The sequence below is a fragment of the Petaurus breviceps genome, unplaced genomic scaffold, assembly GCF_028583685.1.
Source record: "Petaurus breviceps papuanus isolate PSGF00001 unplaced genomic scaffold, PetGlider_PUasm1.0 90255, whole genome shotgun sequence".
NCBI lineage: Eukaryota > Metazoa > Chordata > Mammalia > Diprotodontia > Petauridae > Petaurus > Petaurus breviceps.
In genome coordinates this window covers 1055991-1083149 of record NW_027187200.1, presented here as the reverse complement: position 1 = coordinate 1083149, position 27159 = coordinate 1055991, and the positions used below count along the sequence as shown (strand labels likewise).

Sequence of the window (27159 nt, the reverse complement as noted above, 5' to 3'; positions counted from 1 at the left end):
TCGCACTGCCCCTACTTTGCTATCCAATCCATTGTCTCCTTTCATCCCTTCTGCTTTCAGAACATCTTTCACATATGTGTCCTTTCCTCTTTGGACACTGCTACCACCCTAGTGCAGGCCCTCATCTTGCCTCAGGCCTCATCTATCACAGTAGTCTGTGGTTGGTCTCCCTGCCAGGAGTCTTTTCCTGCTCCTGTCCAGCCTTTGCTCAGCTGCTGGAATTCTCTTCCTAATGTGTAGGTCTGATCATGTCTTCCTTCTCATCAATAAACTCCAGTGGCTCCCTATTACCTCCAGTATCAAATGTGAAATTCTTTGGCTTTTAAGGTCCCTCATAATCCAGCCCCTTCCTCTCCCCACCCCTGCCCCATGTACTCATCCATTCAGTGACCCTGTCCTCCTTACTGTGCCAAACAAGGTCCTAGGGAAATAAAGACCTTGCCCCCACCTCCAGCCCCCCCCCCCCCCCCAAAAAAACCAACCAGCGCCTGCTGTCAAAACTTTATTTCTTTCACTCTCCCTTCCTTGAATATAATGTGCCCACAGATTTAGGTAATATAAAATATATACATAGTAAACACCATGTAATTTAGGAGGAAACATTAATAACTTGGGAAGGGATCCAGGAAAGGCCACGTATTGAAGGTTGTGCCCGAGCTGACCCTTAGGCATTCCAAGGGATAGAGAGAGGAGGGAGAGCATTCCAGGCAGGGTCGGCCTCTGCAAAGGGCCTAGAGGCACGAGAAGGATCGCTGTGGACAAAGACCCGCCACTCCCTCCGTCTGACTAGAGCCGGAAGTGCAGACAGTGAATAATGTGAAAGAAGTCTGAAAAAATTCTGACTGTGGCTTTAAATGCTAAACAGAGTAGCTTGTGTTTTATCCTGTAGACAAAAGGGAGCCACTGGAACTTCCTCAGCAAGGGAGTGGCAATATTTAGACCTGGGCTTTAGAAGCATAAGTTTGGCAGCTGTGTGGAGGAAGGATTGGAGAAAGAAAAGGCTGGAGGCAATTAGAAGGCTACTGTAGTAGTATTCCAGGGGCTGAATGAGGGTGGTAGCTTTATGATCGATCAATCAGAAAGGGACAAACATGAGAGATAAGGAGAATGAATCCACTCTCCTGTTCCTCCCTCCTCTACCTCTTAATCAGTTGTCAAATCTTGTGGATCCCTTCTTGGCTCTATCTCTCATCTGTGACCTGCTCTTTATTCACAGTGCTGCCATCCCTAGTTCCAGCGCTCCAGATCTTCTCCCAAAACTATTGCAATAGTCTCCTAACTGGCCTCCCTGCCACCAGTGTCTCCCTCTGAAGAATCCATCCCTCATGCTTTCTGGCTTCCTTCAGGTCCCAGGTAATACCCCCACCTTCTCTAGTAAGGTTCTCCTGATCCTCTTCTACTACCTTCTCTCTATTATCTCCAGTTTCTCCTGCATTGAACATGTTTACACAAAGCAGTTTGCATGTTGTTTCCTCCATTAGACTGAGCTCCTCAAGAGCAAGGACTGATCTTTGCCTTTCTTTGTATTCTTTGTTACTTAGCACATTTCCTGCTACCTGGCAGGTGTTTAATAAGTGTTTATTGATTGACATATCTACCAAATTAATCTTTATAATCCATAAGTCTACCTGACAGGGGAAAAAAATCTGCTGTGGCTTATTATTTCCAGGAGTAAATACACAATCCTTAGCCTGGCATTTAAAGAGTTCCAAAATCTGGCCCTAGTCAACCTTCTTTACAATGATAGGTCTTCACATACATGTGCCAACCCAAACTGGACTAATTTTTTCCCCCACTTTTTCCCCATTACCTCCTGTATCTGAATAAGCAGTCTGCTCATCTCTACCTGTTAGAATCTTTCTATTCCTTGAAGTTCTAGGTCAGCTGTCAACCTATTCCAGGAAGCCTTCTCTGTTCTCCTGCAGGAAAAGTGATTTCTCCCTTTTCAAAGTGTGTGTGTGTGTGTGTGTGTGTGTGTACACCATTTTATATGGCCCTCTTCCATCTCTTTCACATTCTTCCTTATGCATTCATCATGTTCTATGGTTATATTACATTTTGTTTGGTGTATGTGTTTTGTTCCTTTTAAAATAATATTTTAAGCTCCTTAAGGGCAGGAACTATAGCATGCTTGTCTTTATCTCTTTCCAAGTGCCTAGCACAGTGCTCTTCATATAAAAGTTTAATAAATGTTTTTAGGAGATACATTGCCAAGATGGGAGAGAAGATGATCGTGTGGAATAATAGCTAGCGTTTATATAGCAACTTAAGGTTTGTTAAGTGTTTTACAAAAATTATCCATTTGATTCTCATAACAACCCTACAAGGCAAATGCCTTTATTATCATCCTCCATTTTACAAATGGGGAAACCGAGGCAGACAGAGGTTAAAGAACTTGCCCAGGGTCACCCAATTAGTGTCTGGGGGCATATTTGAATCCATGTCTTTCTGACTCCATGTCCAGCATTCTATCCACTGCACCACCTACTTGCCTGTTGAATATACTGACAGTAATATTTAAAGTGTTGGTTAGTTTTGATGAATTATGATTTTTTTTCTTTTTACAAGATATGGATCATTGGGTTGGGGAAGAGGAAGGGATATATTCAGAAATGAATGTGATGTAAAAACAAAAGGCATTAATTAATAAAATACAATGACATTAGAAATATTTATGGGAGGAAGGGGGGAGAGAGAAGTGGGATGAGAAAGGGCACATTATGAAGGAGATAAGATCATTTGCTACTATTGACTTTGGGAAAGAGGGTCAGGATTAAGAACTTTAAGATGGGACGATCTTTAGAACAACCGCATATAATAAATACCCATTGTTTAAGAAGTGAGCATGTCCATTGTGCTCCTGAAAGGTAAAGGTTGTGGTAATTTTGTTAGGAGAGCAGTGGCCATTGGTATTTTGGCCTGAGTGAGCCTTGATACTGTCAAGCAACACTCACCATTACCACCTACTAGACCTATGGAATGATAGTACTATAAGAGACTTTAGATATCATCTAGCCAAGTTGTTTCAAATTAAAATTTCCTGCCTTGAGTTTCTAGCACTAAACTCTTTGTACTACTGCTACTGCTGCTGCTACTACTGCTACTACTCTTGCTACAATACTTATTTCTACTATTGTCTAAATCTTCATTTCCCTGAACAGATTTGTTAATCTGGTTAATATTAGAACATCCACATAAATATACATGCAAAAATATTTCTATCAATTCTTTTCATGGTAGCCAAAAATTAGAAACTAAGGAGATGTTCTCCTATTGGAGCTAAAATTATGGCATATGAATTTAATGGAATATTATTGTGCCATGAGAAATGATGGAATGTATAATTTCAGAGGAGACTGGGAAGATCTCTAGGCACTGAGGTAAAATGAAGTGAGCAGAATTGGAACAATTTATACAATGTTAACATTTTAGAGAAAAAAAACTTTTAAAAACTTAAAATCTCTGATGAATGCAATGATAAACCAAGAGTCCTAAAGATTGAAGACGAAACATGCCACCGACCTCATGACAGAAAAGTGATGAGCTTAAAATGTAGAAAGAGATATACATTTTCAGAATGTGACTAATGTGGGAATTTGTTTTACTGTATTATGCAACTATATGTTGAGGGCTTTGCTTTTTTGTTTTTGTTTTTATCGTTCAATGAGGGATAGTGAGAGGGGATAGATTTAAAATGCTTCTTAATTGAAAAATGAAAATAACTATTAAACAGAAAAAAGAACAATTTTTTTTCTATCATCTCCATTGACCTCTTCTTGGTAGTATTAAAACTATCCACCACCTCCCTCCATTTTTCTTGATGCCTTCTTTTCCCTTGCCTTATATTGTGTTTCAATCTTTAGTTTTAACCCTAACTTTCTAACTCTTTCTTCTCTGTCTTCCCAAATGGTTCTTCATCATCCTTCCATTCTTTAAATGGAAATGTACCCTCATGGATTTGTCCTTGACTCTTTTCTCTCTATACTGTCACTGGTGATTTTATCTACTCCTATGACTTTTATTATCATTTTTTATTATCTCAAAATTTATATCTCTACTTTTTCCCCTGAGCTTCATTCTCATATTTCCAATTGTCTATTTAGCATCTTTTTTTGGATATTCCACTGGAAACTCAAACTCAGCATATCCAAACTGAACTCTTTATCTTTCTAACAAATTTTACTCCTTCCCCAACTCTCCTATTTTTATTGAAATTTTCCCAATCTCATAATCCTGGAGTCATCTGTGACTTTACCTTCTCCCTTATTCACATATTGCCAAATCCTGCTCATTCTACCTGGACAATATTTCTCTCTTATTTCTTCCTTTCCATTCTGACTGCAAACCTTAATTTAGGCCCTCATTACACTTACTTGCACTATCATAATTAAATTTTAGAAATATTTCTTAGATGTTTACAATGTTCAAGGCGTTATTCTAGTTTCTTAGGATTCAAATGTGAAAGTCAACACAGCCCCAGACTTCAAGGAGTTTACAGTTTACCCAAGGGGATGAAGAACTATGTGAAGAAATATATGAAGTATAGATTATAATGAATTGACAGATACTTCCATTCAAACTGCTTTTGATGAATTTGAAGTGGGAGAAAAATCTCAGCTACAGTGATCATGGAAGACTTCATGGAAGAGCTGGTACCTTAACAAAACCTTGAAGGAAAAAAAATATCAAAAGCCATACATCCAAAGAATTGGAAATTAAGGGGATGCCCATCAATTGGGAAATGGCTGAACAAGTTGTGGTATATTGCTATAATGAAATGTTACTCTACTATAAGAAATGATGAGCAGGTAGATTTCAGAAAAACCTGGAAAGACTTGCATGAACTGATGCAAAGTGATGCAATCAGAACCAGAAGAACATTGCGCACAGTAACTGTAATACTGTATGATGATCAAGTGTGAATGACTTAGCTATTCTCAGCAATACAATGATCCAAGGCAATTCCAAAGGACTCTTGGTGAGAAATGCTATCCACCTCCAGAGAAAGAACTAATGGAGTCTGAATGAAGATCAAAACATACTATTTTTCACTTTCTGCATTTTTTCATTGTTTTTCTTTTCATTTGGGCCTATGTCTTCTTTTATAACACGACTAATATGGTAATATATTTTGCATGAGTGAAAATGTATAATCTTAAAAAAAAAAAGAAAAAAGGAAATCCTTTGTTTTGTTTATAAAGCTGAAAAAAAAAAAAAGTCTTCCATCCACACTATTCCACCATCTGCCTTGCCACTGTCCCCATTTCTCTCCAAATGAAACAGCAACATCCTTTCTACTAGACCTTTAAAAACCATATTCTTAGTCCTTGGGGCAATTAATCCACTTGGTTTTAGGATGCCTTTCATTTGAACTGTTTTGGTGATTGATTACAAACTTACATGTCCACCCTATCTAGCTGACTCCAGACCATACCAATATCCTGTCCAGCTAGCCATCCAGACCCAGGCCATCTGCTCTCCCCTACCCCCACCATAGCTTTTCATCTCTTGCCTTTGACTTAGTAAGCAAATCAATACTATCACTACTTCTGAATAAGATATATCAAACATCCCACTGATAGAGTTGAATGGTGGTCAGGGAAAGCATAGCAGAACAAGAATAAGTTATACAATGACAATGATACTACAAAAACAAAAAAACTATGAAGAACTTAAGAACTGATCAATGTAAAGACCAACCATGATTCCAGAGGATCAGTGATGAAGCATGCTATCTGCATCCTGACAGAGGGGTGATAAGATTTTTAAAAATATAGAATTCATTTTGCATGACTACATGTTTTATAAGAGTTTTGTTTTTCTTTCTTTTTTAATGGGGTTGGGGTAAGAGGAAGAGAAATAGATTTTAGTTAATTAAAAATGTAATTTTTAAAATAGAATATAAATTTTCTGTTATCACCCCCTCTCCCCAAAGAATGTAAACTCTCGAAGGCAGGGTTTATTTCACCACTTAGCACAATATTTGGTACATAGTAAGGGCTTAATAGATGCTTTTTTATTCATCCATTCCACAGGTAGAAAAAATAATAATAATTTTCAAAATCCAGCTGCCCTTTTGACTAGTCTTTACTCTCTTTAATCCATCTTAAATACAGTAATGGACCTTTAGATGGTGCAATGGATAGAGAACCAGCCCTGGAGTCAAGAGGACCTGAGTTCAAATATTACCTCAGATGCTTACTAGCTGTGTGACCCTGAACAAGTCACTTAACTTCATTTTGCCTCAGTTTCCACATCTGTAAAATAAGCTGGAGAAGAAAATGGAAAATAACTCCAGTATCTTTGCCAAGAAAACCCTAAATGAGGTCACAACTAGTCAGATATGACCAAAATGATACAACAACGATAGAGTACTATACTCATGTTATGCCCTTACTCAAAAACCTTCCATGGCTCCCCATTGCCTACTGAATATAATCCAGACTGCACATCTTGACATTCAATGAAATCCACAATCCATTTCCCCTCTTCCTTTCTAGTGCCTTTCCTCTGAGGTTATCTTCCATTTGCACTCTATATATTTTGTACATACATAATTATTTGCAGGTACATAGTTATTTGTACATTGTCTCCCCCATTATAATGTGAGTTCCTTGAGAGCAGGGATCCTATTTTTTACTTTCTTTGTATCTCCAATACTTAACAGAGAGCCTGGTACATGCTGTTGTTCAGTCATGTCCAACTCTTCATGACCCTATGGACCCTATGGCATGCCAATGCTGTCCGTGGGGTTTTCTTGGCAGAGATACTGGAGTGCTTTGCTATTTCATTCTCTAGTGGTTTAAGGCAAACGGAGGTTAAGTGACTTGCCCAAGGTCACACATCTAGTAAGTGTCTTGAAGCCTTATCCACTGAGCTACCTAGCTGCCTCACATAGGTGAGTGGCTGGCACATAGTAAGTGTTTGATAAAGGCTTATTGATTACTGACTGACTAATATATCTGTCCAGCATTATCTGACTCTATTCCCCTTCACATATTCTAAGAACCACTCAGATAGGCTAGCTGTCCTCCATTCTCATCTTTTCTCCCTCCATCTCTGTAACTTTGCTCATGGCATACCCATTTCTGTAATGGACTTATTAGCTCCACTCCCAGCCCATAACTCTCTATTGAAGGCCCTTCCTTCAAACCCTAACTCAGGTATCTTCTCTGACTCCTCCCTTTTATGACTCCTATTCTCAGTTAAAAGTCTTATCTCATAAATTTCTCCTATCAGTTTTCCCTTATTTCACTCTACCTTCTATGATAGTTTCATAGGTCTTTCTCACCTATTAGATTATAAACTCCTTGAAAGCAGGATATGTGTTTATCCCTAGCATAAAGCACAATGTCTTGCATATGCTAAACAAATCTTTATTTGAAATTGAATTGAATAACTTAGTGGCTACCAGTTCATCTGAGTAAATTGTTTTGTGTGCCCCAATATAGTCCAAGCCCCTTAGTTTATAGGTGTGGGAAGTAGGGTTTAGAGAGATGAAGTGACCCGCCCAAGGTTATACCATAGTAACTGTGGGGAAGAAATTAGAACTCAGACCTTTTTTCAATCTACTGTTCTTTTACATCACATAGGCTGCCTTGCCATTGAACCGTTCTCCCTGTGCCACAAACTGTAAAATCAGGATAATACTGTTATTGTGATATAAACACTTTTCAACCCTTAAAACATTACAGAAATGTGAGTTATTATTATTTATGTCAATAATAGCAACTACTCTTGCTGTGGTCAAATTCTTGAATACCTACTATTGGTTTCATATTGCCTACTTCAGCAAATAGCTTAACTTCTGCCCCATGATAGCTAGAGTATGGTATTTCACAGGAACAGGAAAGCAGGTGACTCATTGACATCCTGTGACTTTGGACAGGTAATTTGACCTTTCTTGACCCTATGGATAAATGGGAAACACTAATTTCTCTCTTTTACCTATTGAGGTACTGTGAAATGTTAAGCATATTTACTGTGGCATCATTCAAAAACTAAGATGTTGCTATTAGTGAGTTTTGCTTCTAATAGCAAAACTCCCAAATGGGAGAAAATTAAATAGAACAACTTAACCCCAGCTTGGGGCACCTGGATGGCATAGTTGGTAGAGTATTAGACCTAGAATCAGGAAAGCTCATCTTCATGAGTTTAAATCTGACCTCAGACACTGTGTGACCATGGACAAGTCACTTAATCCTGTTTGCCTCAGTTTCCTCATCTGTAAAATGAGCTGGAGAGGGAAATGGCAAACCACTCCAGTCTTTTTGCCAAGAAAATTGCAAAGAGATTCTTGGACATGACCAAAACAACTGAACAACAAAACCCCAGGTTGCACATTTTGATGTAGTTAGGCATAGAATTTAGAACTGGAATATGGAGGTCATGTAGCCCAACCTCCTCATTTTACAGATGAGGAAATTCAAGTTCAGAGACAAAAGTGATTTGCCCAGAGTCACACATCTAGTAAGCAGCATAACTGCAATTTGAATCCAGGTCCTCTCATTTTAAATCTATCAATCTTTACACTACATTGTAGTAAGCTGGGATTGAGAAGATAGGAGTGCCTTTGGCTCTCTACATGACTTTGACCAAGGCACTTAAACTTTATAGCACTCACTTTCCTCCTCTGTAAAACCAGTGAATTGGATTCATAGGTTCCCAAAGTGGGCGATACCCTCCTGGGGGTGCTGCCACAATTGAGGAGGGTGGTATTAGTTTGAAATGACACAGATTTCAAAAAAAACCGTTAAAGGGTTAAAGAAAGTAGATTTTCAGCGGGGTGCTGAGTAATTTTTTTAAAAGGGAGTAGTAGGCCAATTAAGTCTAGAAACCTCTGAATGATCCAGTGATCTCTAAAATCGATTTCATCTCCGAAGTACTCTGATCATGTGTAGTCATGTTGGCTCCTTCTTGAGGCAGTTGGAAATTTAATGGGAAGTTCCTATTTGAATTTTAATTTAATCCTATGTAAGGAAGGTTTGCTACTAAAGGTTAAATTCAGGACAAATGTATCTGTGACTTTGTGTCAGGTGTTTTGCAATTGTTTAAGCTGATGTGAGCCTGATCTGGAAGCTCAGATCTGGAGTGAGGCCACAGGAAAAGAATGTGAGACATCTAGATTTTAGATTTGCCAGAAAGTGGTTGACACCCAACTTTAAATTCCATCCTTTGCAGGCCATTATTAAGAAATTGTTTTTGAGTTGAATTTTCAGACTTCTAGTCCTACTCAAAATATCATGATTTATCCTCATCTCTAAAATGGGAGTAATTATAGCACCTATCTCCTGGGGTTGTTGTGAAAATAAAATGAGATAATATTTATAAATCATTTTGCAAACATTAAAGTGTGATATAAATGCTAGCTATTATTATTACTATGGTACACATTGCAGCATTGTGGTTATCTACTTGTTTCTTGGAAATAGAATATGGACTAAATTTCAGTTATTTGACAAGTTCCATTTCAGAAAGTCATTCAGAAATATTCACAGCATTAGCTACAAAATATTAGATGTGTCCTCCCACCTTGGCCTCAAAGGGCAGAACAAAGACGAGTATGTAGAAGTGGGAGGCAGATTTCTTTTCAATATAAAGGAAAATTTCCTTAGAATTAAGAGTTGTCCCACATTAATATGGATTGCCTTGGTATGTAGTGAGTTTTTTGTTACCTAAGATGTTCTAGCAGTAGACCTATAACACTTATTAGGAATGATTTAAGGAAATTTCTACTTCAGACAAGGGTTTGGAATAGAGAACTTCTAATTCTCTCTTCTAGATCTAAGGCTATGATTCTCTTAAGTGTATAGTGAGTATTTTGTATGTTCAAAACTTTGGGTATCATTAAAAAGAAATATGAAACATACATACAGGAGCAGCTAGGTAGCGGAGGGGATAGAGCACTGGCCCTGGAGTCAGGAGGACCTGAGTTCAAATTTGACCTCAGACACTTGACACTTTCTGACTGTGGGACCCTGGGCAAGTCACTTGACCCTGGCTGCCTTGCCAAAAAAAAAACAAAAAACATACATAGAATGTTAGAGCTAGAAAGGATTTTAGATCATAGAACAGAGGATCTTCATTTTCGTGTCATGTCTAACAGTCTGGTGAAGCCTGTGGTTCCCTTCTCAGAATCATATTTTTAAGTACAGAAAATAAAATACATAGGATTGCCATTATATTGAATAGAGTTAGCAAAATATTTAAGAATTCTTCTCATAGAATCATGCGTCCTTAGAACAGAAACAGAAATAACATGCTAGAGGGAGGAAGGTGCTTAGAGTCAGTGAATGGGGGAGGGGGAAGCATTTTTAAGCACTTAGGAGGTGTCTCACAGCACTAGGGATACAGAAATAAGCAAAAAAGGCAGCCCTGCCCTTGAGGAGCCAAGGTTGTAATAGAGAAAGGTAGCACATAAAGAGGAGCGGTGGCCAGGGAAGTCAGAGGCCATGGTGATCAGAGTTGTATGTTAATGAACATATGACGTAGAACCAAGTGTAGAATATAGAATGTTGGAAACTCACAGGGTCAGAGCTGGAAAAGACTTTAGTGATCATTAGTTCAACTTTCATTTTAGAAGTGAAGAAACCAAGACTCAGAGTGAGGAAATGACATGCTCTTTGCCCTCAAGAAATTTACAGTCTAGTTGGGAAAACAGAAGGAAAAAAAGCAAACAAGACAATGTAACCAAGAGCTAAATTGCATGGCACAGATTATAAAATGGTGGACAGAAAGATTAGTGAGGACTAAAATGGCCAAGGAAGACTTCATGGAACAGTCAGGTCTTGAACTGAATCTTCAAGTCTGGAAGAAAAGCCTTTTACCTGGCCAAGAAGCTAGCCAAAAATTACCTATTCATTTGTTTCTCTTTCATCTATATTATTAGTGGAATTTTCATTTTGTTGTTTTTCAGTTGTTTTAGTCTTGTTCAACTTTTTGTAATCCCATTTGGGGTTTCCTTGACAAAGATACTAGAATGGTTTGCCATTTCCTTCTCCAGCTCACTTTACAGATGAGGAAACTGAGGCAAACAGGGTTAAATTACTTCCCAGGGTCATGTAGCTAGTAAGCTTCTGAGTCTGGATTTGAACTCAGATCTTCCTAACTCCAGGTCCAACACTCTTATCTACTGGAGTTTCTAAATGTGACTAGGATCAGAAATGTCACCTATTCTCCCATTTCCGTATCACTTCAGTTATTTAGATGGCTCCTTAGAATATTGCTAACACCACTTGTGGTTTGAATATAGTTGTCAGCTAGCATCTCTATTTATTCCCTGAAGACCTATCATTGAAATAGAACTATGTTTAAGAGATATCTTCAGACTTATTCTTTCTTGTGTGTTATCTTCTGTTTTTTTTTCAATGTTACAATTACTTCATGATATGTCTAATCCCTGTCTTTCTTGGAACAGAAAAACAATTCAGCAAAACTGGGCCACAAAACAACTTTATTGGAAAGCAAATGCATTTCACCTCTCTTCTGAGAGGAGGGAGATATGTTTTATCTTCTGATTTTTGGAGTCAAAATTTGTCATTGCAATTGACCTAATTTCTGCTACCTTTTAGTCTTGCTTTCAACTGCTATTTATAGTGCATGGATATATTCTCTTAGCTCTGCTTACTTTGTTCTTTATCAGTTCATGAAAGTCTTGCCATGTTTCTCTGAATTCCTCATATTTGTCATTTCTTATATCATAGTCAGAGTCTATTACATTCAGATGTTATAATTTTTTCTGCCATTTCCAATTAATGGGCATATGCTTTATTTCCACATTTTTGCTGTCCCCAAACTGCTATTAGTATTTCGTATTTTGGAGAAATTTCCCTCTGCCTTTAACTTCCCGGGGATATATTGCTTGTAGTAGGATTCTAGATCAACGGATATGAGCACATTAATGACTTTTCTTGCATATTCCAAGTTGTTTTACAAAATGGTTAGACCAATTTACAGCTCCACCAATAGTGTATTAGGATGCACTTTGCTGATAATTTCCATCTTTTATCATCATTGCCAATTTGATCAACACAAGGTGAACCCTCAGAGATGTTATCATTTGTAGTTTTCTCATTATTAATTATTTGAAGCATTTTATTTTGTTAATAATATGCATTCCTCTTTCTGAAAACTGTTTATAAACTGTCTACTTATCTAACTGGAAGCCAGATTTGTTGAAAAACTCTTTCCTAACTCTAATGCTCCTAAAACCAGAAGGTTATTTTCTTGAAACATTCTATTCCAAATCACAATCCCAAATGAGTGAAAGAAAAGCCCCTTTCTAAAAGAGAAAGATTTGTCATCAATGTTATGCACTGAAATCTTTCAGTTTTTATGTAACAGGGAGGAAAAGCTGCCACCTATCCTCTCTGTGCTTCAGTTTCCTCATCTGCAAGATCAAAAGTTTGGTTGGACTAGAGTCTAGATATCCACAACAGTGGCATCAAACTCAAATAGAAGGGGCCACGTGAAGATCCCTGCAGGCCTCATATTGACTGAGAAAACCACATTAACATGATCTGGTTTCTATTGTATTTTTACTTATTTTATTCAATATTTCCCAATTATTTTAATCTGGTTCAGGCTGGCACTCAGGAATGTTGTGAGTCCAAAGGGCTGTGTGATTGATACCACTGTTTTACAGACCCTCGTATGTTAAAGACGATTTAGGGGAGAGATACTTTCTTCAAAACCTTATTTGAAGGTCTGTCCTCTGAGAAAGGGCCAGGCTTTTTCTGTTTTGTTTTGTTTTGTTTTTTCCCCCAAAAAACAGAACTAGGAGCAGTAGGTGGAAGTTGCAGAGGCAAATTTTGGCTAAATGTAAGAAAAATTTAAGTTTCCCAACTATTGAGTTTTCTCAAAGGAGTATAGGCAGCCATAGGATCTAGTAACTTTTTCCTCATTAAAAGTTTTCAGAAAAGACCAGATGACTACTTTTTGGAAATGTTATAGACAGGATTTCTATATGAATATGGGCTTGACCAAGTTACTTCAAATTACCAACCATAGTTGGTACATAGGGTAGACTAGCTAACCTAGCTGAAGCAGCAGGGCACCCTGAGGGAGAGACAGGAGGCAGCAGGTGCCAGGCAAAGCAAACAACCACCACCACTTTGGCTACCATCTTCCCCCAGACCCTGACAGGGCAGGCCAGGCTCTGAATCCAGAAGCCTTGGGGACAGCAGTGCTTCTAGCCCAGTGTCTGCAGCCATCATCCTGGAAAGCAACATCTTTGGAGAGAGCCTGGCAATGCTCCTGCGGGTGCTCTGATTAAGCTCCTGAAAACCTTGAAAAGAAAGTTCTTGCCACCAAAGTCCTTGGCATTGTCAAATGGTTTAACATCAGAAAATGGTATGATTTTTAAAAATGGAAATGACATTAAATATGAGGCATTACTATAGACTTTGCCAGTGCACTCTAAGGACCATGGGATTTTTTCCCTAGCTGAAATCCATCCTATGTGTTGTCTCTCCCATTCTAATGGGAGCTCTTTAGAGTGAGGACTGTTGTGTTTTTCTATTTATGTGGACTTTGAACATAGTAAGCCCTTAATCAATGCTTCATGCTTGCATGCATTCATTCCTCTAGTTTTGAGATCACATGGTGATTTTATCTATGATTCATGGAATTTAGAGCCAAGAGTCCTTAAGGATTACCTAGTTGAATTCTTAATGTTGTGTTCATGAACTTGTTTTAAAAAAAATTTTGATAACTGTATTTCTGTATACTTGGTTTCCTTCATAATCCTATGCATTTTATTTTATACATTTAAAAAACATTATTCTGAGAAAAAAGATCAGCATGGACTGCCAGAAGAGTAAAGGATGTAAAAAAAGGGTAAAGGAGCACCTTATCTAGTCTAACTCCCTCATTTTACTCCCTCGTTGAGACAAAGAGAGGTGAAGTGAGTGGTAGGTAGTTCTAGCACCAAATTCACCCCCTCAGTTCCTTAGATTCCATGTCCAGGGATCTTTGTATTATACCACTCCTGATTCCTCTGCGTCAATCCTAGATCTGGGAAGGATAGAACTGAGAGGCAAAGTCGATTCCTGAGGGAGGAGAATTAGAGAAATGCAGAGAATTGTAAAAACCTATTAAATGCAGTATATACATACATATATATATATATGTATATACTGGACAGATGCTGCAAATGGATTTTGAATTGGGTCTAGGATTAAACAAGAAGAGAGCAAGCTATATTGCACTGAAATGACCCTAAACTTCTCCCTGAAACAAACATCTTTCTTTTTAATGCCAGTACCAATGTTGTTGCATGAATTTATCATGGAACACTAGTTTCTGAAAAATTAAAAAATTAATATCATCCAGAGGACAATGGAGATGTAAATGGGTGGATATGAGCAGGCTGAAGCACACAACATAAGAATAACTGAATTAAAAAATATCATCAAGGCAGCATAGGATTGAAAAAAATGGACTGGTCATGTGACAAGAGCAGAGTTAACTGACAGGCAGCCCATGTGCTCCGTTGGTATCCTTATATCAGGAGAAAGTGAGAAATGCCTTCAGCATTTTGGATGAATCCCCTATGGCACATTTATGGGAAGACATAAATGAGTCACAAAGGCAGGCAGGCATGGATGGATAGGTTGTGATCTACATTTTGAAGGGAATGTCCACATAGATAAAATCACAGATCCATCTGTGATTTGAGAGTAAACTACACTGAATGTAGACTTGTTTAATGTCAGGTTTCTTTGGAGGCTTTGGAAGAAGGGGGCTGAAGGGAAATGCAGAGCCAGGAGAAACAAGGGCTATCATTTAGAGAGGTAGGTAGCTATTAGTTTCTCAATCAATCAACAAGCATGTATTAAGCTAAGCACTACTATGTACCAGGAATTATTCTAGGTGCTGGGGATACAGAGACAAAAACAGTCCCTGTCCTCAAGAAACTTAGATTCTATTGAGGGTGAGGGTGGGGAACATCTCTGTATATCTCTGGATAGCAGTAAATAAAAAATAAATAAAAGTTAATTTGGGGGAGGGAAGGAGCTAACAACTGAGGAAAACAGGAGAGGTTTCCTGTAGAAGGTGCCACTTGAGTTTTGAAAGAAAGAAAAGATTCTGAGAGGTGGAGGTGAGAAATAAGTGCATGTTAGACAACCAGTGCAAAGACACTGAGGTCTGAGATGGTGTTTGGCTCGAAGGGCAAGGAGAGTAAATATATAACAAGATTGAAAAAGTAGGCTGGTGTCAAGATGTGAAGGTTTTTCAAAGCCACATAGAGGAGTTTATATTTGACCATAAAGATAATGGAGAATCATTGGGGTTTATTAATCAAGGGAGTGACTTGGTCAGACCTGCACTTGAGGAAAATTACTTTGTCAGCTATGTTTAGGAAGAATTGGAGTAGGGAGTGACTTGAGGCCAAAAGACCAATTAGGACGCTATTGTAATAACTAGGTAAGAGGCAAAGAGGACCTAGCATGATTACTTGTGTGAACAGAAACATGAAGGGCATTGAGAGGCAGTGTGGGGCAGCAATAATAGAGGGCAGGACTTAGAATCGGGAAAATCTGGGTTCAAGTCTGGTCTCTAATACACTGCTAGCTGTATGATCACGGGACCACTTAACGATTCGGTACCTCTATGATTATATGTTTCAAATGAGCACCAATAAGTGGAAGGAATTTCCACACGGGGAGTTCCCAAGACAGCTTAAAAATCACTTTTTTTTTTTTAAAGCTCTTCAGACTGATTCCAAGATGTGGGGATGCAAAAGAACCTTTAACACTGTCTCTTCCCCTCTCCGGATCCCTAAAATGAGGGGATAGAGCAAGACGACGTCCTTTTCAGCTCTAAAATTATACTCCTAGAATTTTATAACAAGTTTATGCTCCTATAGTCTTCTGACTATATAGGAGTCAGAATTTCTTAATTTCTTAATCGTAGCTCTGCTAGTGAACTGTTGCATGATTTTTTGGTTGTGTCCCGGTCTTCTGTCCTATTCTATTTCCCTATCTGCAAACTTAATAGTGTTGCAGTAGTTCCCTGGGGCCCCTTCCAGCTCTGATATTCTGTCACATTTGCCCTAAGGGGTTTGGACAGAAGGTGCCTGCCTGGACAGTTTCCAAAGCTGCAAAAGCTATGGAGCCAGAGGCGATAAAGGAGTGTCCAGGTAAAGGGAGGAGGGGACTCTGGATGCTCACCACAGGTGAGGATCTAAGTTAGGGGTCGTGGGGAAGTAGAGGAGGACCGGTAATCCGCGCGCCCTACAAACTTCCTAGACTGAGGGAATAAATAGGGCATGGGCTAGTGTTTGCCACTTCGCCGACAAGCATCGGGACAGAGGCAGTGAGCGCTCAGTGCGTACCAAGCCCGGCTCTTGCCCGCCGCATGTCCCCCGAGATTCCAAACCGAACGATGAGCACCCCAAGATTCCACACCCAAAGACGCGTCCTCGCCTCTTTCACCACCTTTACTCTTCTTTTCCACTAGCAGTGTGAACGCTTCGAGTCCCAATCAAGGACCTTAGCAGGTTTCCCAGCCCCCAGAGGCCCCGCCCACGCGGCGCCAGCCAATGGGAAGCCAGGCCGGTGCCCAGGGATCGGGGAGGGGGGAGGGCCCCCCATGCGCTCGGCCAGCGCCGGGGCCAGCTCAGAGAGCAAGAAAAGCGAACCTAACCCGTCTGAGCCGCTGCTCCGGACCTCGCCAAACGCGGCCGCCGCGCGCCCGCCCGCCCGCCACAGCCAACCGCGCCGCCTCCTCTTCTTTCCCCCCACCCCCCGTCGGGTGCACTGTCCCAACCCGAAAGTCCAGTTCTGCGACCGGGCCGGCGGCGGCGGCGGCAGAAAGAGAGCGAGACCCAGAGAGCGGGAGAACGAGATGACCCAGGAGTACGAGAAGTGAGTGAGGGCGAGGGGAGCGCGCGCCGGGGCCGGGGGAGGCCCCAGTCAGGAATCGAGCCTGACCGGCAGGAGCGGGGACCCTCCCTCCGCCCCGGTTGTGCCAGGGAAGAGGTTCCCTGTATGAGGGCCTTTCTTCCTATCCTTAGCGCTTAGCGTTGCTCCTGGCACGTAGTAAGAGCTTAATAAATGTGCGCTGACCTACTGACTGACCGACCGTCCCGTCGGGCGAGGGGGTGGCCCTGGCCATGAGAGGTAGGTAGAGTGAGGAGACCCAGTCAAGGAAGCAGCCTCACCTCCTCCTCTCCTTTTTTCTTTTCTTCCTCCTCCTCCTCCTGTCAGCCTAGCCCGGCTTGGCTCCCACTCGCGGCCCCGGGGCAGTGCAGGTGAATCGGCGGGATGCGGGGGTTGAGGCTCTGGCCAGCCGAAGGAGGAGACTGCTCTCCCCGTGCCTGCCTCTCCCTCTCTCCCCTGGCAGCTTCCCCTCTGGACTGGATGGGGGGTGTGGGGGGGGGGGTGTGGAGGATAGCCCTGGGGTCCTCTGTGGCGCAGCGCCGTGGACTTGGTCAGGGAGCTTGGGTTCTGCCACCAGCCACCCGGGTGACCTTGGGTGATTCTCTCTGGGACCCCAGTTTTCGTCTAAGATGAGGAGGCTGGACTAAGACGAGAGGGTTCCGAAGCCCCTTCCAGCCCCAAATCCCATGATCCCTTCGATCTCGTTTCCCCCCAGTCTGGGAAGAGCCTTGTCTAGACATCTGCCCCGAGGGCACAGCACCCCCGACCTCCCTCCCCATCCTCCTCCCCCAATTCCCAGGCTCGGGTGCTCTCCTGGCCCTTTGATCCCCAGGTGAGTTGGGTTGGAGGTAGATCGCCTTGGACCGAGCGCACGCCTGTTGGCTCTTGGCTGAAGCCAGGTGTGTGTATATATGTGTAGGGTTGGTGGTGGATGCCTTTTCACCTTTTTGACTTCTCTCTCTGTCTCTTCTCTCCACTCCTCCCCCCTCCCCTTATTCTTTGTTTAATTGAAACTGCTCGGGAGGAGATTCTTGGCTTTGGGGAAACTCGACACCTGAAAGGCGTTGGTCCTCCTCCTCAGGCTTCTCCTTCCTTACAGTCTAGTCCTCCTTCATCTCCCTTTAAATGCTGAGTGTGGAGAACAATCAGTCTGTGTGTCCGGAGGAGCCTCTGAGTTCCAAAGCTTCTCTTTCCACCTCCACGCCCACCCCATTTAAAAAAAAAAATTGAAAAAGAAAGACACCTAGCCTCTAGTTACAGGGGGACCGGCACTTGGGTCTTCTGGAGGTCCCTTAACAGAATCCTGCAGCTCTGCTCTCTGCGTGGTACATCGCCACTTCCCCCCCCCCCCCCCCCCCCCCCCTTTAAAAATATGAGTTCAGGTTAAGGCATAGTGAGAGAAGCTGGAAGACAGAAGCATCATTACACGAGACACACCTATTTTATTTTATTCCGTAAAGGCTAGTGTTGTGTCGTTTGAAGAAGATTAGTTGTACTCAGGCCTTTGGTGATTTTAAATCGATGCGCAGGTAGGAACTACGAAAATCCTTTCCCCCTTGGGCTCCTCTTCCCTCTTGTGCTCGGTAGCAGCTAATGGATTTCTTTGAGACGCACCCCACAGCTGGAAAGGTGGACTTATTCAGGTAATCTGATGTGGCTAAATATATATATTTAGCAAATGAATGGTGATAGAGCTATTCTGGAGTACAAATATCACGAAAGATGACTTTTTTGTATTTTGGTGGCCTCATTCCCTGGTTTTGTGAGGAAAAAGCAATTGCATTTAGCTTTAAAAAATTTTTTTGCAAAGGGCTGTGGGACTTATTTGGTTATTTGCATCATTGGTGGTAATTACAGATTACTCAGATCTACACTATGAAGAGCATAGACCTTCTAAATGTGGATAATTAGTTAGAAAGTACTACATTTCCAGAGATGTTTTTGGATTTCCATTGATTAAAACAAAACAAAAAAAACCCTAAAATTAAAAAAAAACAGTATATTTCTCAAAAAAAAAAAGGCAAATAGCTTTTTCTTTAAATTGTCATTTAACATAGATTTGACACAGGAATTTTTGAAAGCTCCTCTCTTTTTGCACAGACTAGGAACCATAAACTCAATATGTTATAATGGATTCTCCAGATTTGTCACAAACACTGGTAAATAAATATTTCAGTGTTTTGGTGAAGTCTGTTGAATAGCTATAACTAACAAATAAGTAAAATCTTTACTATTTATGTTTGTATTTATTAATTTATAATCTAAGTCATAATCACCAAGGCACCCATTGAGGCATTTAGCACACATTGTTAAACGTGAAGTATTTTTGTTAAAAATATAAATGTGAAACTCACAAAAATTTTTTTGCTTTTTTTTCTGATGAATGCAAAAAAAATGAGAAGAGGGAGAGAAAGTAGAGAAGGTAGAAAAACTAGCATTTCAGGAACGGAGGGATCCTATGCTGTCATAACACTTATGAAAGTTATTTTGATTATTAATAATAGCCTAGTTATACAAAAATAATCACTGTAATATATGACTTAGTTCATTAGCTGTAATCAGCTCTATTATTGCTCAGGGAAATGCCCACTGTACAATTTTAAAGTTTTTTTTTAAATTTCAGTGTGTTTAAACAAAGTTTATTTAGAAATAGATAATACACTGCAGGCACTTTCTTCCCAACCAAATGCCAGTTCCTAGTATTTTATGCCTGAGTGTAAGTAAAACAGTGATTTTGAGATTTATATTTCATCCCAATTGAGAAGGCAGCATTTGAACCCAGCACTTCCTGACTCCAAAGTCCATCCTTTATTCATACCATGATGCTGCTTTCACCACCCCCATCAATCCCATCCTCATTCCCCAACCCCATCAAAGATGGTCTCATTTTCCCAAATGAATCTATAGCTCTGTTTTTTAAAGGGTTTGGGTGGCTGCCAAACCCTACACTTTGTTGATAGCTTTAAAAGATAATCTTTCTACACTCACTCTTAAAGAAGGTAGGTTACCTTTAGGCCATTCACACATTTCATTTGAATGTTGCAATGAGAAATGAGTCTTATAAACACCTGTAATGCTTAAATTTGCTGGTTCCCAGATTAGTGATTATTCAGTATAGTTCTTAGCATTTTCACTTTTAAATTTGTTTTTTTTCTTCAAGAGTCTTCTCTTTATACTTCTGTGGGTTTAGTTTTCTACTTCTTGAATATTTGCAGTTTGTTTCCATTATTAAATAATGCCAACTGTATAATAGTTGAGAATGTTTACTTTTCAGATATTTTGGAATAGCTGGTGTTTGTTTTAATCTGCTAAAATAAATTTTAATCTGCAATAGAGTCAAAGCACAGGGAAAGGATAAGACTTTAGTGTAGCTTATTTTACTACAATATTAAAGCTCTACACGTGTTGTCCAGTGTGATAAATATTTGAGGGAAGATTTTTTTTAAAAGAAGGATATTTTTCTGTTAAAAAAAAAATCACTCAGTGGCTCTGAAGGTACTGTTATAGGTTATTGAATGTTTATCTCTAAGATAAATAGTTGAACTGTCTTGCCAGAAAATTACACAGCTTTGCTGATTTACAGTCCCCTTTGGCCACATTCCATGCTGAATCTTCAGGGAATCAGCAGCATATTATAACTTTCCACATACCCCCAAGGATTAAATGAAGTGTCTATTTTCCTTTCCACTCCTACCCCAATAAACTTTTGGTGGGAGAAGATAGGAAATTGTTGAAGGCATGGAAACCAAGAGGAAAGGGCAAAGAAATAAATTATAGTAGTGTGTTGATAGAACTACTCAGATCCTAAAAGAATGTAGTTGTGACTACATAGTGCCCAAAGAAAATGAATGTCCTGTTGTTGTCATACCATGTCCTTATGTCTGTTTATGTAGAATATTTGAATAGCAAGGCATTCTCTTACACGGTTTGGCAAACTACCCAGTTTATGTTGGGTTCCAAGTATAGGTTAGCTACAGGTTCCCATGATGTCTCAACATTCTGTGTTCTAGTGGGTGGCCTCTGGGGCTACATTTAAGTGGGTTGTTCTGTTTGATGATATCTGGCCTTAAACTGACTCACCTGGGTTTGGGAGGCAAAAGAATTTCAAGATTTTCTCAGTAATTTTTAGTTGATTTTTATGTCTTATGCTCAGTGGTTTTATTTTTCTAATTTTTGTTTTTAAAGCAAAAGACCAGTGTTGGTTCTTCAGAATGAAGCACTCTATTCACAGCGTCGACCTTACACCAGTGAAGATGAAGCTTGGAAATCTTTCCTGGAAAACCCGCTTACTGCAGCCACCAAAGCGATGATGAGTATCAATGGAGATGAGGACAGCGCGGCTGCCCTGGGCCTGCTCTATGACTATTATAAGGTAGCTCTTTCTCCTTGTTAAAGGCTTAACAACAGCTGAAGATGCACTCGATTAAACTGCATATAAAACAGTAATTTGCCAGTAGAATGTAATGCAAGTTGCTCTATAGTGACTATAAATAACCTAATGAGTACTTTGAGTTAATGTGGTTCAAAGCTGAAAATCTGCAATCAGAGAATCAAAGGATTGTTTTAAAACTTATGAAGTAACCAGCTTTACAAGTAAGAGATGAAGCTGTTACAAAAGATGATAGTAGGTTTGTCCTATTGATATACCTTCTGCAGAAGGGAGTCTTTAGCTTTGGTTACAATTATCAACTAATGAACAGGCATTTATTAAGTACTGTGTATCAGGAAATGGAACTTTGTGGCACAGTGGGAACACCTGAGTTCAAATCCAGCCTCAGATACTTACTAGCTGTGTGCCCTTGGGCAAGTCACTTAATCCTCTTTATCTCAGTTTCCTCATCTGTCAAATGAGCTAGAGAAGAAAATGGTGAACCACTCCAGTATCTTTGCCAAGACAACCCCAAATGGAGTCACTGAGAGTGGGACATGACTGAACAAACAACAACAAATCAGAAACTCTGCTAAGTACTGGGGATATAAAGACCAAATAAAATTTACATAGCATAAAAGAATTATTGCTACTGACTCCCTGTATATTGGGTATAGCATTTAGACTATAAAGTCCAAAGAAGACTATAATTCTTACATGTGGTGTAACTTTGTTTAACTTTAATCAAGGTGATTTCTTTTTTGGTAATATTACAGTGTCCTCTGCTGTGTTTAAAGGAACTCTGGAGTTCCAATATTGTCTCTGACACAGGAAAGCTTTGTGACTATAGGCAAGTCATTGAGATTACTTTCAGTGACCTAGGTAATTCTACAACTATGAATTACAGAAAAATTGCTGTTTTGAGCAGTGATGGAAGGAGTTTCTAATACTAATGAAATAACAGTTTCAGGATAAAAACAAATCAGTATTCTATGCTAAATATGAAAGTCAAATTAATATATTTTTGTTGTTCTGGACTTCCCAATTCTTTATGGTGTACTCTGCTACCTGCATTTAGAGACATGAAGGATCTGGGGATAAGCTTAATGGCATAGTAATTCTGTTCTCTGCATGGATCTTTTTTGCTGTTCTTTATCTGAAGATAATGCTACTACTTATCCATCAGGAGAGAATATGCTTTTAATTATTTTCTTGCAGTGGTGGTTTTTGAAAATTCTTTGCTATTTCAATATTAAGCCCCAAGGCTTTGACCTAGGTCCTCTCTCTCTCTCTCTCTCTCTCTCTCTCTCTCTCTCTCTCTCTCTCCCTCTCTCCCTCTCTCTTTCCCCCTCTCTCTCTCTCTCTCTTTCCCCCTCTCTCTCCCCCGCTCTCTCCCTCTCTCCCCCTCTCCATGTTCTCACTTGGTGACTTCATCATCTCACATGGGTTTAATTATCATCTCTATATTGATGACTCACATATCTATATATCTAGCCCCAGTTTCTCCCCTGAGCTCTAGTTCTGTATCACCAACTACTTAGTGGGCATTTCAAACATAACATGTCCAAAACAGGTTTTCTACCACTCCTCCCACCAACCAACATATCTTCTGAAATGTCTTATTTCTGTCCCTATCCTTCCAGTTGCCCCTGTTTGAAACCTATGCATCATCCCTGACTCCTCTCTTCCTTACCCTATGTATCTACTCGATTGCCAAGTGTAGTTTCTACTTTGACAATATCCCTTGCATCCTCTCCTCTCTACTCATACAGCTTACAGTCACTATCTTGGTTCAAGCTTTTGTCACCTCTTGCCTGGACTATTGCAATAGCCTCCTAGTTCGTCTTCCTGTCTTGAGTCTCTTCTCTCCTTCACATAGCTGCTGAAGACCTAAAACACAGGTCTGACTGTATAAGTCTTCTACTCATTAAACTCTTGTGATTCTCTATTGCCTCCAATATCAAATAAAAGTAAACTCCTCTGGCATTTGGATCCTTTCACAACCTGGCCCTAACTTCCCTTTCCATTTTTGATATACATTCCTCCCTTTTCCATTCCAGCCATAATGGCTACATCTTCTCTCACTGTGCTTTGGCACTGGCTGTCTGCCATGCTTGGAATGTGCATCCCCTTTTAATTTCAACCTCATAGAACTCCTTATTTCATTTAAGAAGCAGCTCAAGCACTGTTGTCTACATCAGAAGTGTCAAAAAACATGGCCCACAACCTTCCTGAGTGTGACCAGAACCTGATTAAAGTGGAGTTGAAAAATAGTTAAAAAACAAAAACACAATAAAACATAGATAATGTTCATATGTGGTTTTCTAAATCAATATATACCTGCAGGAATTCTTAAGCACAGTTTAGTGGCCCCTGTTTCTATTTGAGGTTGGTGCCACTAATGTACCTGAAGCCTTTCTTGATCCCTCACTCCTGATATCTTTCTAACTATCTTGTCATTATTTTGTACTTACTCCATATACATTTATTCTGTATATACTTATATTATCTCCTCTAATGCTGTATATTCTTATGTTATCTCTGCTAATAAAATATAAGCTCTTTGAGAGTAGTAGTGGGTGTTTGTTCATTGTATTCCCAGTGCTCAGCATAGAGGTGGATACTTCAGTACATTATTTTGATTGATTGAAAGAATAAAGCTTCTCCAGGGCAAGGACTGTTTCTTTTCTGATTTCTAGCTCTAGATGCTTACTCCCTGTGTGACTTTGGGCAAGTTGCTTAACCTTTTTGGGCCTCAGTTTTTTCACTCTGAAAATGGGAGGGCGGGATGTATTTTTAACCCCTGAGGTCTCCTCCAGCCCTCGATTTATGATCCCATGAACCAGTTTTGTCTTTTTATCTCAGCAGGGTGTCTGGCACACAGAAGGGGAATGATGAATGCTCACCAATTGTTGATTGTTGTTTTTATAGAGGCCAAGCCATTACTAGAACCCCAATCCCTTGAGTTCAACTCTTTATCTTTCCTCTACCCTACAATATCTTTGCTTTAATACTTTCGTGGGGTTTGTTGTTGTTCAGTTGTGTCTGACTCTCTGACTTTTCTTGACAAAGATATCAGAGTGGTTTGCCATTTCCTTCTCCAGTGGATAAGGCAAACAGAGGTTAAATGACTTGCCCAGGGTAATATAGCTAGTAAGCATTTGCAGCCAGATTTGAGCTTAGGTCTCCAGGCCTAGCAGTCTTGTCATCATGGCGTAGTAGTGAGCCACCACGCTGTAGTTGTCTCATGTCTGTCATGTAGTTTTATCCTCTTGTCAGTGTGTGACAGAAGCCATGGAACAAAATGTCTTAGCATGAAAAATCTGCTTCTAGCACCACATTCTTTTCAGTGATAGAATAAGAGTCCCTTCCCCCACTTTGATTTAGAAAAGACCTTTTAGAGATACAAAGGTGAGGAAATAAATTTGGAGGCCTGAGCATGAGGTTTAACGAAATTCATTCCTGGCACCAGATGATGAGTCTGTCTTGCTTTCTGAATTGGAGGTTATGATGAGGGTTTTTTGTGTATCTGGAAGAAATCATCTGAGGAATGGGTCTTGGATAAATTTTCCCCTGAGGAGATTCAAAAGAAGGATTCTTTTGATGTGGAAGTTAAAATGTATGTACCCTTTTTGTGTATGGGCCAAATTTATTAATCCATTCTGAGAAAACACAAGTTGTAAAGATGGCAATTGAGTTGTGGTATATTTCTGACGAGTGAAATTTTCAAAGAAAACAAAAAACCTAAAATTTTAATGCTAGAAAGACTGATATGAGGCCAATAATTATGTGTGTGTGTGTGTGCATGCACATTTAAAAGGTTCTATAGATATTTTGAAAATTCTCTGACCCTAGGGAAGGATAAGGTCTTAAGTACTGCTTAACTAGGCAGGCCTCTGAGGTAGGGAGTACAGAACCAGATGGGTTTTGTTTTTTTTTTAAAGCAATTGGGGTTAAGTAACTTGCTCAAGATTACATGGCCAGTTATTTGGTGTGGGTGTTAAGTGAGGCCGGAACCGATCCCAGGTCTCTAGACTCCAGGGCCTGCGCTCTTACTCACTGCACCATCTGGCCTCCTCAGAACTGAATGTTTTTAATGACTTAACTTATTTGTTGTCAGTTATCTAAATAAGCATCCATCATTGTTATGTCATAAGTTTCAGAGCTTTACTGAAGTAATTTGAAGAACCCGCTTAAGAATTAGCACATAGTTTACAAATGAAAATTGTTTAAAACTACATAATGGGGAAAGAAAAAAGCAGAAATACAGCTTCCCATATCTTGGGTTATTGTATGAATCTCAAGAATATTTAAGGAAATTAATCATTTAAAGGCCAGGATTTAGGCTTCAGAAGTAAATTGTTCATGTGACTGACAAGTTCTGTTCCTATGTCTGCCCCTAATATTTAGCTTGGTTTTAGAGGAATGGTACTAGAGAAAATTAACTGAGAAGTGAAAAGTTGACAGATCTTTGGTGTATAGAAAAGTTTTCATTTCATAGAACTTCATTGTATTTTCCATAATTATGCCACATCAGTTAAAGTTTTTAAATGGCATTTATGCACAGGAGGTAAAATTTTCTGGATAAAATAGCTTTCTTTTAACGGAAAAAAAAAATAAGAATATTTGCTATGTTCTAGTTGATCTGAGCTTATTTGACTACCCGTAAAAAAAGTGTTCATGTCATTGCCTGGGCTCCCCAGAAAAAGTAGTGCTTATACATTGGTACCTTATTGGAATCAAGGTCTTATGAATATAGATGCATACACTGTGTGCTTTATAAAAGGGGCCTCGAATGCTGGAGGCCCTCTTCTGCTTCCTTTTAGTATTTTGTGCATGCTGGTATGGTTCAAACTATCCACCTATTTTTGTTTAGTGTTGAGCTAAGTATTACCTAATATAGTGAAAAAGTAATGAGCTATAACCTAAGTTAAGTTATATTAAGCAACTAGGAAGTCAGGAAGACTTAAGTTCAATTTGGACCCCAGAAACTAGCTGTGTGACCCTAGGCAAGTCACTTAATTGCTGTTTTCCTCAATTTCCTCAGCTGTAAAATGGGGATAATGATAGCACCTACCTCCCAGGGTTGTTGTGAGGATCAAATGAGGTAATATTTGTAAAGTACCTGAAACATGGTGGGCATTGTGTAAATGCTTGTTGTTGTTATATCTTTGGAAGAAGTACAGTGGTTAGAAATCCAGTCTCAGGCCAGAAGGATCTAGGTTTAGGCCCCAATGTCTGACACATCCTGCCAGTGTGACCCTGGGCAAGTCACTGAACCTCTCATTGCTTCAGGACACTCTCTAAGACTAGAAGTTCCAGAGAAGGTGATACCTGCATTGGTAGAAAGACTTTCCTCATCTAGGACTTCTCCATATAATGGAATCACAGGTCCCTCCCAATCCCTGTTTTGTTTTTGGATGAGGGAGGCAGCATGGTCTGGTGGGTAGAGCTTTAGCCAACATTGGCCTTAGGAAGACCCTGGCTTGAGCCCTGCCTCTGGCACACGTGGTTATGTGGCCACATGAAAATCGGCACCTTAGGAAGTCTCAAGACACTAAAACACTGATGATTCCTAATATGTTTGGGTGACAGGAGTTTCTCTGGTGTTCTTCACACCAGTGAAATCGTAGATCTGGAGAAAAAGATATCTTTGGCTGAATTGCCATTGATTGAAGATCTGAATTCTTTGTGTGTCTTAATCCATAAGGTTCCCAGAGAGAGAAGATTATCAACAGCCAAGTCAGATGTTGAACACCCTGACCCGGACCACAACAAAAGGTACTTGTTTAAATTCACAACATGCGACAGGACAGTTGAAAGATGCCCCATTCCTGTGAGAATTCCAACTTGTTAAAGGTCACTGTTGTGGATTTGATGTAGATGATAGGTAATACGTGCCTAGGG

General features: G+C 39.9%; 1 protein-coding gene across 6 annotated transcripts in view; it reads left to right on the top strand.

Annotated features, from left to right (window-relative positions):
* Positions 1 to 978: 978 nt before the first annotated feature.
* Positions 979 to 27159, top strand: part of GRHL1 (grainyhead like transcription factor 1) — a 93944-nt gene continuing 67763 nt past the window's right edge. For 2 of the 6 annotated variants that reach the window (XM_069107756.1, XM_069107755.1), the window contains exons 1-3: positions 16579 to 16868; positions 21069 to 21255; positions 26963 to 27033. In XM_069107756.1, coding sequence (XP_068963857.1) covers positions 16594 to 16868; positions 21069 to 21255; positions 26963 to 27033 — 533 coding nt within the window. In that variant the 5' untranslated portion in view covers positions 16579 to 16593. The other 4 variants (XM_069107757.1, XM_069107760.1, XM_069107759.1 and 1 more) reach the window with 4 other exon arrangements.